The 15,649-nt window shown below is 42.1% G+C and overlaps 1 protein-coding gene across 7 annotated transcripts in view; it reads right to left on the bottom strand.

Moving 5' to 3' along the window:
- The window catches only part of LOC136873997 (UDP-glycosyltransferase UGT5), a 44,858-nt gene that overhangs the window by 22,945 nt on the left and 6,264 nt on the right, over positions 1–15,649 (bottom strand). For 6 of the 7 annotated variants that reach the window (XM_068227620.1, XM_068227622.1, XM_067147440.2 and 3 more), the window contains one exon: positions 1,725–2,314. In XM_068227620.1, the coding sequence (XP_068083721.1) occupies positions 1,725–2,314 (590 nt within the window). Of the gene's footprint in view, positions 1–1,724; positions 2,315–12,963; positions 13,790–15,649 lie in introns of those variants that run through there. The other variant, XM_068227623.1, reaches the window with a different exon arrangement.

The raw sequence follows: 15,649 nt of genomic DNA on the forward strand, positions 1-15,649 counted from the left end.
TAACAGCTTACAATAGTGATTCCCCCAGTCTGTACCCAAACAAAACCGTCATCGCATCCATGCTGTGTTACTGAGACTTTTCCTACATCTGGTATCCAAATTGCAGCTGTTCCGAGGTTATCCACAAACCACCCTGGATGGTCCCTCTCTTGATATGGTTCACTAATAATGATGATGATAATAATAATAATAATAATAATAATAATAATAATAATAATAATAATAATAATAATAATAATAATAATAATAATAATAATAATAATAATAATAATAATAATGTTATAGACCGTCGTCAAAATGTGCGGACCGTGCTGGAAACGGGTCCTGGCCAAGTAATGACTACGAAAGTAGTCCAGCCGTGGGTTCAGTACCGCCAAGGCACCCAAGACAACACCACGCCAGATCTCCTCAAGGATTTGATTCATATTATAAATGCTTATAGGAAAAGATGGCAAAGATTTAGGGACCCAACTGACTGGGTGGAATACCTAGACCTAGCCCGGGAAGTATGAAATCGAATGCTGGAAAGAAAGATTGAAAAATGGGAGGAACTTTGCCGTAATCTCTCAGAAAAGAGTCAGATCACAAATTTTGGCGGATTTTCTCAGAAAACGAGTTAGATCGCGAATTTTGGCAGATTATGTATAAAACATTAAGCATTCAATTATAAATTTCATTATAATACTGTAGCAAAGCACAGGTATCTTGCTAGTAGTAAATATGCTCCTTTAGTTGAGGAGGTAATACTATTATAAATTAATCCTAAATATGTCCATATTTGATTTTCAGATGATCAAACGTCTACTATAACTCTCCGTCATCTAGTCCCTCATGGTTCAGAAAGAAGCAGGAGAAGAAGAAGAAGCTGATACTAATACGAATGAAGACAGGACAGAGGACCAGACACAAGAAGAATTTCATCATGACATAAGACACTTCTTAAGACAGACACTTCTTAAGATCCAATGATTGACCAGACTCAAGAGGAAGTTTCTTATAATTGTAGATCCCTGCAAAACCAACTATCACCTAATTACTTGTCCGACTCGTTGGTTGAATGGTCAGCGTACTGGCCTTCGGTTCAGAGGGTCCCGGATTCGATTCCCGGCCGGATTAGGGATTTTAACCTTCATTGGTTAATTCCAGTGGTCCGGGGGCTGGGTGTTCGTGCTTTCCCCAACATCCCTGCAACTCACACACGACACATAACACTATCCTCCACCACAATAACACGCAGTTACCTACACGGCAGATGCCGCCCACCCTCATTGGAGGGTCTGCCTTACAAGGGCTGCACTTGGCTAGCAATAACCACATGAAATTAAAAAAACCTAATTACTTGACTGATTATATCTTGCAAACAAAATCTACATTGAGGAGAATGTTGTATATGTGGTATGTCATCTTAGAAACATCTTGTATGTTTATAGCAACAGCCGATAAACTGCTGCTATATTACATAGTCTTAAACAAGGCTGTTTTATTCAATAAAACCTCCTATAATGTTTAGCACAATACATATGTAAATAAGTACTACAGTATAGTATCTCAGTTATAAAACAAATAAATAAAACTTAAGCACTACCCACCAGAACAGTTGTTACACTCAGTCTGTCAGAGATTTTGGTCTATCAGTGGTCAAAGAGATAGAAAAATATCCAGCAAGTCCTTTTCTTTTAATTCTTATGCAGTTATATATTGATACTCTAGTAATTATTTCTTACCTTGGGTAATGGCTTTGGATCTTTTATATGCATTCCTCCAACTTCAATGGTATTTGGCGTGTATGGCTGAGGGAAGCCGATGCTAATATGTGTGTTGAGTAAGTAAAGAGATGCATTTGGTTCCAGTACCGCTATACCAGGAAACGATGAGTCTTCAAAATACTTTCTTATTAATGCATCCTGTCGGGGAAGGTACATAATTCGGCGTCCCACTGATGTGAGGAGTGTTATAAGCGTGTTTGCAATTCTTTCTTTAAATGTCATATGATCTTTATATCCCAGCATTGAATCAGGCATGTAAGATGGGTTGTAAGTATTTCCTACTGGGTTTCCCATAGCCAGAAGTGCAGAATTTGGGCTAATGTTTATAACTGGGATTTTCAATTTGTGCACAAAGCCATAAAAGCACTCACTTATAAAGTTCTCAAATATTATCACATCAAAATCCAAATTCTGATCATGGATTAATTTCTGGATATCAGGCACCTGTAGAGCACGTTCACAAGTTGACAGACCCATATGCCAGAAAAATACTATTTTTAACCAAGAGAACATTCCCTCATCAAAGAACTCGAAGAAATTTATGGAATCTGAAAATAAAGGACAGCATTTTTGAGAATTTACAAATAGGTAAATATATAATCATAACAAATTATGCCAACATCACTACTGATTCTTTGACCAGCAAACCATCATATCACAAAGATAATCATGGATGAAGAACTTTGTTGTCTTAAGCACTGCCCACCAGAACAGTCGTTACACTCAGTCCGTCAGAGATATTGGCGTGTCAGTGGTCTAAGAGATGCTAGGAAGACCGTTAAGAGGGATTTGAAGTGTTTCCGCTTCAATCCTATAATGGTATAAGTCCATATTGGAGACTTGCCACAGCAAAGGATCATGCCAGCTCTTCGTCTTTTCATTAACACTGAAGTTCATATCAGATCTCACTACTGAGGCATTTTTGACTGCATTGTAATGTTTCACTGCACGACAAGGATTATGCAAGCGACTTTTTTTCAGATGTTGGAAAGAACTTTGTTGGAGCAGTAAACACATTAAGATACATAAAATCTTTCCTGGAGAAATAATCGTTGAAGATCGCCTCCTTTCTCATACAACAGAAGTGGCAGTTTATCCCTCCCTGCTAACCACATTTTGGAGGTTTGGAGGCAGTGGTAAAGATTATGAAATGGCGTTTGTTCACAGAGACACAAGGACACATTTTAACCTTTGAAGAGATGTATTCCATACTTTGCGACAATCAATCAATCAATACTGATCTGCATTTAGGGCAGTCGCCCAGGTGGCAGATTCCCTATCTGTTGCTTTCCTAGCCTTTTCCGAAATGATTTCAAAGAAATTATTGAACATCTCCCTTGGTAAGTTATTCCAATCCCTAACTCCCCTTCCTATAAATGAATATTTGCCCCAGTTTGTCCTCTTGAATTCCAACTTTATCTTCATATTGTGATCTTTCGTACTTTTATAGACGCCATTCAAACCTATTCGTCTAATAATGTCATTCCATGCCATCTCTCCGCTGACAGCTCGGAACATACCACTTAGTCGAGCAGCTCTTCTTCTTTCTCTCAATTCTTCCCAACCCAAACATTGCAACATTTTTGTAACGCTACTCTTTTGTCAGAAATCACCCAGAACAAATCGAGCTGCTTTTCTTTGGATTTTTTCCAGTTCTTGAATCAGGTAATCCTGGTGAGGGTCCCATACACTGGAACCATACTTTAGTTGGGGTCTTACCAGAGACTTATATGCACTCTCCTTTACATCCTTACTACAACCCCTAAACACCCTCATAACCATGTGCAGAGATCGGTACCCTTTATTTACAATCCCATTTATGTGATTACCCCAGTGAAGATCTTTCCTTATATTAACACCTAGATACTTACAATGATCCCCAAAAGGAACTTTCACCCCATCAACGCAGTAATTAAAACTGAGAGGACTTTTCCTATTTGTGAAACTCACAACCTGACTTTTAGCCCCGTTTATCAACATACCATTGCCTGCTGTCCATCTCACAATATTTTCCAGGTCACGTTGCAGTTGCTCACAATCTTGTAACTTATTTATCACTCTATAGAGAATAACATCATCCGCAAAAAGCCTTACTTCCGATTCCACTCCTTTACTCATATCATTTATATATATAAGAAAACATAAAGGTCCGATAACACTGCCCTGAGGAACTCCCCTCTCAACTATTACAGGGTCAGACAAAACTTCACCTACTCTAACTCTCTGAGATCTATTTTCTAGAAATACAGCAACCCATTCAGTCACTCTTTTGTCTAGTCCAATTGCACTCATTTTTGCCAGTAGTCTCCCATGATCCACCCTATCAAATGCTTTAGACATGTCAATCGCGATACAGTCCATTTGACCTCCAGAATCCAAGATATCTGCTATATCTTGCTGGAATCCTACAAGTTGAGCTTCATTGGAATAACCTTTCCTAAAACCGAATTGCCTTCTATCGAACCAGTTATTAATTTCACAAACATGTCTAATATAATCAGAAAGAATGCCTTCCCAAAGCTTACATACAATGCATGTCAAACTTACTGGCCTGTAATTTTCAGCTTTATGTCTATCACCCTTTCCTTTATACACAGGGGCTACTATAGCAACTCTCCATTCATCTGGTATAGCTCCTTCGGCCAAACAATAATCATAGAGACAGTGTTAAATTCATGCTTCGTGACACCCTTACAAAATGACCCAAACGATTATTGGTGACACATTAGTACAACCTGCACAGCTAAATATATTTCAAAGGCCAGATAATTAGTTGTCTTGTTGCAAGGGCGCCCATGCCTGGGGGCAAGATGGGCCACGGCCCTCCCCTAGCTTTCAGGGAAAGGAAAAAATATGATGAAGTCAGGTGTTTTTCTTTCAAGAAAATGATTTAGAAGTCGGTATTATGTCAAAGTGATAGTACCGCCCCCACCAACAAGCAGGGGATCCCATGGGTGTTATTCTCCCGCAGAATACAAGTCGCCATTCATCTTCCAAAATATTTAAAATACTATATACCCCCAGGTCTAGGCCCCCCTCTACAAACTGTCATATGGGCGCCCATGTCTCGTTGGCAGCACCTTCAGAAAATTTGTTAGCAAATATGGCAGTGGTTGCAACAAGAATATTTGCAGGAGCTGTAAAAGCATGTCAGGTGGCACAATTCTGGTCAACCTATCAATATTGATTCCTTAGTCCTTTGATGGAGGACAATGTGCTGCCATAATGACCCAAAGGCAAAGTAGTTTACATTCACCCTGGCTGTGATAGTGAGGTCAGAGTCATCACTGTACGTGCAGCTAGCACGGCATCCACCCAGAATGTCAGAAAAATATACCCTTTCCCTTTGGAGGACGACATTTGCAAGAAGACACATCTTCTATAGATCCAACAGGTAGGTAAAATGGACCTATTCAACACCACAATAATAAAACATATAACTATATTTGGTCAAAAATCAGTTACATTGTCATACATTGGATATAAAAACAACAAACCCAAGTTTTCAATAATCCAGCTACTCAATTCACCATCTTGGAACATAAAATAGGAGAGGAATTATCCACCTTTCAATACAAAATTAAATGGGAAAACTAAAAATTAAACCATTGCATATGTATGGGACTTGTTTCGACCCTTGCATAGGGTCATCTTCAACCATTTTAAAATCAACAAGTTAATAAAAGTATACAAAACATTTAAAACCTAGAAAAAACTCATCTAAAAACATAAAAACACATTCAAATACTACCTACACAGAGCTTAAAAACACTTTAAATTACTATATGTCAGCTGATAAAATCTCTGTCAAATATTGTTTATGTTGACTTATTTGAATGGTTGTCATAAAAACACCTTCCTTATTAAATTTTAATCACCAGATGCATGTCCAACTTGATATGGAGGGTCCAGTGTTCAGCTCTTCTTGAATTGATATTGATAAAATGACAGTTGATGCTTTGGATTATAAACAATATATCCGATATGTGGTTATAACATGAAACCAGGGGTTACTGATTAAAATGAAAGGTGATGCAATTAGGTTGGATAGGTCTAAAGGTATCTTCCTGCCCATGTCGTATAGGATCGGATTACTAAGGACACTGTTTGTTGTCCTCCTACATGTCAATTATATTGGCGACCTGTTTGATAATTGCGCTTAGGTTAAGCAGAGCAGGCAGCTCATGGGCATCCAAATTAATGAGGAGTACTTGAACAACCTGCAGTATGCAGACAACACAGTCCTGCTTGCCACCAGCCTGAGGGACCTGCAATTATTGGGGGATGAAGTGAGAATCACACGCAAAACTTCCGGATTAAAACTTAAAACTAAGAAAACCGAATTCATGGTGGTAAGTACACAGAAAAAGCTTGCAAGCTTATGGCAGGAATCAAAGAATTGAGATAGTTGACAAATTTATCTACCTAGGAAGCAGTCTTAACACACAGTGGGATCTTGATGCAGAAATCAAAGCCCGAATAGAAATCACCAGATCGACCTTCATTAATATGAGACCCTTGCTTTGCTCCAGAGATCTGAGGCTATTGACCAAACTGCGCATCATCAAGTGCTGTGTTTACCCTGTTCTACTGTAGGGCATAGAGGGGTTGACACTAACCTAAACAACTGAGAGGAGAATAGATGCGTTCATTCAGTCCTACAGCAGATTGGCCATGATAAATAGCTGAAGAAAATTGGAAAGAAGGATAAAGTAGAATATTTTGGGCACATCATGTGCAATGAGAATAAATACCAGTCCAACTCAACACGCAACCCAAGATAATTGCGAAAAGAGGTCCTGGATGCCTTGGATCTCCTGGCTCAAAAATGTCCATCAATGGTTTGAACTGTCATCTGCTGAGCTATTCCAAAGATCTATGAAGGTAATGCAAATGACAGAAAGCATGACCAACAAATGGTAAATAATGTATCCATTGCTGCTTTCAGGGCCTGTACTTATAGTCATGATATAGGCTTTTGGGCTTATGCCGTGTCAAGAAAATAAGGTGAAATTCTTTACGTTTTGCAGAGAACTGTGCTCTGCATCATCAGAAGAAAATCTCGACTGTCCACAAGAAAGGCTTCTTAAACAATGAGCTTTTGAATTTAGACGTTATAAGAGAAGTGGAAAAGGTATGTTCATTCGTCACCAGATGGTACCCCAGACGTGGTACAGCGCTAGCATTCGAAGCAGAAGTTGATGGAATCATCAGAATCAGTCTAAGAGGGTCACATAACATGTGTACATAACATATGACATTGACAGGTGCATGATATTGACACCTGCCTGGAATGAAACATCTGGCTATGGTAAATAAGTTCATCTAGAAACGAGAGATAAATCAGAAAGTGACGGAGCCAACTAGAGGAAATAATAATCTAAATGTGGTGCTGATGAAACCAGACGAGCTCTACAGAGAAACTGAGTATAAGTGATCATGAAACTGGTTTTGCCGTAGTTCACAATAAATGCAATAGAAAGGAAGATTGTAAAAGTAGGATTATTAGGCAATACCACATGGTTGATGAGACAGGCATGGGGGAGTTTTTAAAAAGTAATTATGATCAGTGGAAAATGGTAAGTAATATTGTAAACATCCTATTGGATAGGTTTAAAGCAATTGTTGACGAGTGTGAAAACAGGTATGTACCTTTAAAGGTATAAGGATTGGTAAAAACCCATTATATTATAACAAAGAAATAAAGAGATTAAGAAGGAGGTGCAGGTTAGAAAGAAACAGAGTTACGAATGGTTGTGGAAGTAAGAAGAGACTGAAGGAATTTACAGTACTAGGTAATTGAATTTAGTACAAAAGTCAACTAAGAATAACTTGATGGCAAACATATGAATTTTAGGAAAAATTGCAAGGACATGCATAGGTACTGAACCATTCTGTTCATTCGTTAACACTTTCAACACTATGCCCGTACGGGATATGGGCGCGCTGCTTTCCTGCTTCTGTACAGCGCCCGTACATAATATGGGCGTGATTTTCGTGTGTTTATATCCAGCTGCACGTATTACGTACGGTTCCCGTCCCTTGGTTGGAGGTAATAGTTCATCTAGTGACCACTAGAATGCAGCAGTTATCGGGAATTTCGAACTGAAACAATAAACAGGGTATTTTCTCCTTGCCGTGACCTTTACTGAAGCACTCGGTGTGCCGTGTGCTGTGCGCGCCAAATCTGTCACGCTGTCAGCTGTGTTACTGTGTAAACATGTCTTCACGCCGGCTCAATGATAGTGATATTTTGGATATTTTATTGGGAGAAGCAGGTTCAGAGATGGATGAAAGTGATGATGACCCCGCTTATGAACCGGATAACGTATCAAGCGATAGTTCAAGTAAGATTTTTATTTATTACGTCACTTTGGAACGTAAGTGTTTAGCTGTATTACTTTACTCCAAATACAAACGATAGAAATACTTTGCCTACAGAAATTTGGGTTACTTTTTTTGTTTAGATGAAGAGACGCAGGCTGATGATTCACTTGTGCCGGGAACATCTGCTAGATCATCTGAACCTGATGATGAATGGTTAGAAACAGATGACCAACCACAACTACCTGTCTTCCAGTCGGCATCTGGTTCTACTCAGTTTTGCACGGGGAGTGACGAAATGGATTGTTTCAGTCATTTTTTTTGTACAGAAAATAACTGATATGCAGGTACGACAATTGTGGCAATGAAACGTCAGGGCAAACTGAAGGAAAATTCCATGTGACACCGGTGGTCTGCAGTAAAATTTCATGAAATTTATTGGTTTATTGCAACAATGTTGCATATGTGTGTGGTGAAGCTACCCAAACTTAGTGATTATTCGTCTACTGATCACTTTTATCAGACAGGATTTGCCAGTCGATTGTTGAGTCGTGATAGATTTTCCAGAATTTTATTTATGTTGCACCTGAATGACAATGCCACCTTCATCAAGAAGGGGGAACCTAATCATGACCCACTACATAAACTCAGGCCTTTCTTTGATTTTTTTTTTTTTTTTTTTGTGCACAAATGCATTGCCAGTTTTCAGCCGTATGAGAACCTAACAATAGATGAGGCTATATGTCCCTCCTGCAGTCGAGTAAGGTTTAGGGTTTATATGAAGAATAAGCCCAATAAGTACGGTATGAAAATGTATGTACTTTGCGATGTGGTAACAGGCTACGTACTGAATTGTGAAATATATACGGGATCCACAGGGAATGTTGACAACAGCATTCAGGCTCTTGTAGATAGATTATGCTCACAGTTTTCCAGTAAGGGCCACTGTATTTATATGGACAGGTACTATACTAGCCCCTCCCTACTGAATATGCTGTGGCAAAAGAAGATCCTGGCTGTTGGAACTGTCATGAAAAACAGGAAGGATTTACCACCAACGTTCAAGACAAAGAAATTGAAGAAGGATGAGATGATATTTTTGAGGAAAGAGCACCTTCTTGCTGTGAAGTGGAAGAGCAAGCGGGATGTTTTATGCCTTTCAACAAAAGATAAGGCTTCCACTACACTTGTTTCTGGTAGATCGAAGGGTGGTGTCATACAGAAACTAAAGCCTGACGTAGTCATCGATTACAATATAAATAAATCTGGTGTTGATAGAGCAGATCAACTGAACAGTTATTACCCATTTGCACGGAAGACAATGAAATGGTGGAAAAAGCTCTTCTTCCATTTGTTCCTTATGTCTGTTGTGAATGGTTTCATTCTATATAAAGAGATTTCAAAATCAAATATATCTCTTGTGGATTACATGAGAGTGATCAGTTCGCGGTTAGCAGCTAAAGGAGGAGGAGATATTTCAAGGCTGGAACCTACTCCCTCCCCCGGTGTTGACAGGACTTTTGCTCGCCATTTTCCAGAAAAGGTTCCTCCAACGAACAATAAAGTGAATGCTACTCGTTATTGCAAGGTATGCTCAGACAGGGGCAAGAAGGAAAGTGGTAAGCGCGTCAGAAAAGAGAGTAGATGGTGGTGCAAGGAGTGCAAAGTACGACTGTGTATAGTCCAATGTTTTCAGGACTACCATACGAAAACAAACTATTCCTAAATAGGTAAATATTTTATTCCACTGCATTTGTGTTTATTTGTGGCCTAAGTAGTCGCATTAAATGATTATTTTTTATTGTTTGAGCAAGCTTATTGGTATAACCTCAATGTAAAAATTTTTTTCCGTACTATTTTTTTCATGTTTTTCAATAAACTAGTATAGCCTAATTAAATTACTTCAGATATTAGCTGCCTCTGTGGATCCGTGGTAGAGTGTCAGCCTCTGGATCCCAAGATAGTGGGTTCAAACCCGGCAGAGGTAGTCGGATTTTTGAAGGGCGGAAAAAAGTCCATTCGACACTCCATGTCGTATGATGTCGGCATGTAAAAGATCTCTGGTGATACATTTGGTATTTACTCAACAAAATTCATTAAAAAATCTCAGCCATAGATGCCCAAGAGAGATCCGGTTTATTGTCTGCCATCTAGTGGTCCTAGAGTAAAACGGAACGTCGAAATTGACGAGCAGACAGCCAGATGGTGTCAAATCGAAATGTCTGCACACGGTAGCTGAGGCCATACAATATTATTATTATCATTACTTCAGATATTCACTTGTTGATTAACATCTTCATTTTGGATGGTTGAGACCTTCATCTGGTACAAAAATCAGGCATGTAATATGTTTCGCTGTTCCATAATAACGTGTTAAAAATTAGCAAAAAGACCCAGTTCACAGCTAGGATCAATGTTAAAATATGGTAGTGTTAAAGTGTTAATAAGCGATATTGGCATAAAGGAAAAATATCCACTGATGACAGTACAGGATAGGTCCAAATACAAAAAGCTCGTGGAAGGTCACAGATGGACAGACACCAGGATCCAGATTCAGATCACGGAAGCCGAGAGAAAGAGGAGGAGTGAGAGAATGAAGGGGTATTGGGAAGAAAGAAGATGTACCGAACAAGTCACTCGTGATCCTCAGGGGTCGTAACGAACGTAATAATAATAATAATAATAATAATAATAATAATAATAATAATAATAATAATAATAATAATAATAATAATAATAATAATAATAATAATAAGTGATATTTAACGCAGATGAAATATTGAGCAACATGACGCCATATGAAAGGGCGTGATACCGTATAGAACGCAGGAACTTAGGAGGTGATTTCCTAGGCAGGGTGTGGCCATGCATGAGTGAAACAGAAGATATGTTGGAGAAGGAAAGAGAGATAAGAATTTTGTTTTGGGAAGTACTATACCACCCTAACAATATTTTAAGTGGGAGTAGTCAGGTTCACCACATCACAGGAATCGAGTGATATCTCCTCTATCTGAAGGTTTTCAGAATAATAAACCTACAACCTGTTTTCCAGTCATTGAATGGGTTAGGGATGGAATGAATGAAGCAGATATAGGCTATTAGTACGATGGGGTCGCCACTCCCAAAGTGATTTATTAATGACTGATAGATGCTATGAAATGAGAATGGAGAGTGTTGCTGGAATGAAAGATGACAGGGAAAACCGGAGTACCCAGAGGAAAACCTGTCCCGCCTCCGCTTTGTTCAGCACAAATCTCACATGGAACAACCGGGATTTGAACCACGGTATCCAGCGGTGAGAGGCCGACGCACTGCTGTCTGAGCTGCCAGAATAATAAAATGATGAAAATTATCTCCAGAATTTTAAGATGCCAATGATAAGTTTAACGCCGTTAGCAAGTAACGAGATTAATAACTTTGTAACATTCCGACCACCGTGGGAAACTGTTTAGTGGCTACATACCAAACTGAAGAGTGTTTTGAGGGAGTTTCCCTGGCGTTGCTTCACTTTTTGCTCCCTATACGACGGTGAGATTGCTGCTAGTGCATGTCACGTGTCTGTCTGTATTTTGCGCCAGAAACCTTTGTCTGAACAAAGACTGTAATTACTTCAGTGCGGTCACGCTAATTTTATTCATCGGAGAAGTGATTTGTAAATTTGTTCAGTAACTATTTTAACATGTTGACTATACTAAGAATTTTTTGTTGCGGCGTGGTCGCGAATTTGCAAGCATTCAACTAAAAACATTGCCATATGTATAGACTTCCTCGTACAAGTGGCAAGGGTGAATGTAGCGATAGACGATCTTCGGCAAGAGGATCAAATGATGCAGATGCCGATTCCCACAGGGAACCCAAAATATTTGTCCCGAATGAGCAAACCCACAATACCAATATAATGGTCCGTTATTGGACATTATAAATTTTCCAGCTAACTCATTCTTGGCTGCCCGCATTTCGCCCTCGTGTGCCAAGTCAGGCTCGTCAGTTGGGACTTAGCACACCACCCAAGACGCAAGGCTAGTGCATACCGTGGAGGTTTTTTTTTTTTTTTTCGGGGGGGCCCCCGAAGCCCGCTCCCCCCGCGTGACCATCGACTCAATCTACATGGCCTCCGACATGCTATTAGTTCTAAGAAGAAAAAGATAGCAGGGAGGAGTGGAAGTGTGATACTACAGGAGTATCTGCCTGTCCCCATGCTCAGCATGCTACCAGGCCAGATGTGGTGGTGGGTATCAATAGTGGTGTAATCAGGTAGTAAGGGTCAGGACAAAACCACATAGGCGGAAATAGAAAGATGCCTACATGTAAAACCTGACATTTTGTAGATAGCACATGCAAGGATGTGGTTCTGGAGAGGTCCAGGTAATTGTGTTAGTTGGGAATAGGTATCATGCACAGTCATAAGCCTATTCCTCGCCATGCCAGTTATTCAGGGGATCAGTCCTTCTGGGCACTGCTGTGACTAGCGCGGGCCGTGCCGGTTGCCGAGCCATGCGGCAATAGCCACTAGTGCCTGCCGCACCGCCCGACCCCCTTGAGGTCCCTCGTACCCAGTCTCCAATCCCGGAGAATGAGGCCAAGCCCGCCGAGGCGGGGACCTGCTGGATGGTTGTGGGACATGGCGCCGGGCCTCCTTCCTCTCTGCCCGCGCCATGGCCCGGTAGACAGGGCAACTGCGATGGGAGGCCGGGTGGCCCCCCGAGCAGTTGGCGCACACCGGCGCCTCCCTAAGTGCTGCGCAGGCCGTGTAGTGGTGATCACCACCACAGCGGTTGCACCTCACCTCGAGCCCACAGCTGACCTGACGGTGGCCCCACCTCAGACAGCGGAAACACTGCAAGAGCTGTTGAGGGGGACGTTCTGTTCTCACCTGACTGCCGCTACCTGCTGAGGTCCTCTCCTGATTGGCTCCTCGGCTGACTGCTGTCCTGGGAGCAGTCTTGGGATGCGGCTGGGTGGCCATCTCCTGATGGGCCGGCGTCGCCTTCTGCTTCCTGGTCCGGCGTCTTCTTCTTCTTCTTCTTCTTCCCGGGCGTGTCTTCTCGGGAGGGGAAGAGGCCGCGCCCTGGTGGTCCTCCTCCCGGCCGGGTGACCCCGGGGTAGCTGGTGGTTCCGCTGCGTCGCCGTCTTCTTCCTTCTCCTGGCTGGCGGCGGCGGCGTCGGTCGGTGCTAGCACTCGACTGCTTTCCCTGTCCTGAGGGGCGCACATCGAGGTTTGCAACTCGACAGACATGCAGGCAGGCTGTGCCTGGGCAGCAGCATCAGAACACCAAGGGGCGTCCTTCTCCACTGCCGTGCTGCCATCCACCAACACGGGCGCTCTCCTGGTTTGCGCCCGGGTTACAGGCCCCTCCTGGTAGGCCTGCGTCTGCGACCACTTCGCCTTGGTAGGTTGGCGACGATCCTGGTTGGCGGCCTTGTTGGTCTGCGTGTACTTCGTAAGGTACAGCTTTCCAACTGGGGTCGCGGCGCTCGGGAGCGCCGCCGTCGTCCTCCTTCCTCGGCTCCGTCTGTGTGGCAGTCTCCTGGCTACCGTTGCCGGTAGTGTAGCTCCTCTTGCCTGGTATTCGGGTGACCTGAAAGTAAGCAGAGAAGCTCCTCTCGTAGCGGCTGATCTGGCCTGGGTCCGTGGGGCGGATAATTATCGCCCAGTTCTCGATGTTCTCGACGGCGTCGGGGGAGAGCTCCTTCCCTGTGGCCCCCTCGAGCCTCGTGAGGAGCTCAATGATGAGGTAGGCCTCCCTGTAGGTGTCCTCCCCAGGTCGGTACTGTACCAGCAGCGCAGGGGCGGCGTGGTTCAGCGGGACGGTCCTGTGGTCGACCCAGAGAACAATCTCCCCTACTGCGTCCTTGAAGTTCTCAGGTAGGTCTTCTCGAAGTTCCATCATACCTGTCGCTTCCTGAAATAAAATCCTGAAAGAGAATAGCACTAAAAAGTGCTTCCTGACAATGCTCGTACTGTGTACTTAAAAGTACAGACAGTAGATAATGCTCTTTCGGAGATGTACTAACAAGTACAGCTGCCTGACTAGTACTGGGAAAGTACAGAGCGCCTGGCGAGGAGAGAGAGCGAGCGAGAGGAACATGTCCTTCCACTACGGCTGTCGAACTCGTCCTCATACCGTGGAGGCCACTGCACAAGCTACTTGAAGCCACCAGCAGTGCCAATGCACTACGAGAGCTATGTCTCATTTTCAAAAATTGATGCCTGCCTGGCCATCAAATGATGCAGATGCCGATTCCCACAGGGAACCCAAAATATTTGTCCCAAATGGTATTGTGGGTTTGCTCATTCGGGACAAATATTTTGGGTTCCCTGTGGGAATCGGCATCTGCATCATTTGATGGCCAGGCAGGCATCAATTTTTGAAAATGAGACATAGCTCTCGTAGTGCATTGGCACTGCTGGTGGCTTCAAGTAGCCTGTGCAGTGGCCTCCACGGTAGGCACTAGCCTTGCGTCTTGGGTGGTGTGCTAAGTCCCAACTGACGAGCCTGACTTGGCACACGAGGGCGAAATGCGGGCAGCCAAGAATGAGTTAGCTGGAAAATTTATAATGTCCAATAATGGACCATTATATTGGTAAGAGGATCAAAGCCGCTAACTAAAACTATCAAGGTTTTGTTTACGGGATACACGTGTGTGGTGAAGTTGAGCTAAGTGAAGTGTCAATATAGTTCAGCGGATAAGGCTACGAGTTTTGCATTTAGTAAAGTAGGCCTATACACACGTTATGACGTAATTTCATCTATTGACAGGACAATAACGTTCCAGTCATTTATTTTACACCCATGAAATTCAGTAGGAGAGACGGTGGTGTTGTGCAGTTTATTAACTAAACATCTCATTCCAGTGAGTGTCATAACGAGTTCAAGTCCAGACGTACAAAGTCTTCACGCTGGTCTTCAGGAGGATAACTTCAGAATGGAGCCACCTACGCTGCCGGAAGTAAGAGGATCGACCCAGGACCACATCACTACCATGGTGGGCTAAGAAGGCACAGCCTAACCCTGAAGGAGGGATAAGGAGGTCACCAAATATCAGATAAGTGAACCATACTTGTAGGCACGTGTTAGGATTGGTGGCCGTTATGCAGAAATGTAGTAATTAAGTATGTAAATATTAGAATACGACTTGATTATAGCCCATCGGGCTATTTATTAAGATGGGTTTAAAATCATTAAAATTGTAAGGTATAAATGTTTTTATGTAGAGAATAGCGACGTGAGTTATGTTACGTGGTGGGAAGAAGAGTGCCAAGTGTTACTTAAGGTTGTTTAGTGAATATTAGATCAGTATATTCCTTAGTATCTGTCGTTGGATCAAATTTTCTTGTAAGTAAGGATAATTTGGATTAGTTTATCATTCTCTCTCTTTGAAAGGATAGATAGATCTGTGTAATGTAGTGTTTGCATGCTGCCTGAGTATAATTTATATGCATGTATCTATTTGATTGAATCCTGGTGAAATTAAAACCATGTTGTATGCAGTGTCATTAAACTCTTTGACTCCATTTTACTCTGCCAAACATGGACTTGGACCTAGAGGGTATCAGG

This window comes from Anabrus simplex, chromosome 5 (genome assembly GCF_040414725.1).
Source record: "Anabrus simplex isolate iqAnaSimp1 chromosome 5, ASM4041472v1, whole genome shotgun sequence".
Classification (NCBI taxonomy): Eukaryota; Metazoa; Arthropoda; class Insecta; order Orthoptera; family Tettigoniidae; genus Anabrus; species Anabrus simplex.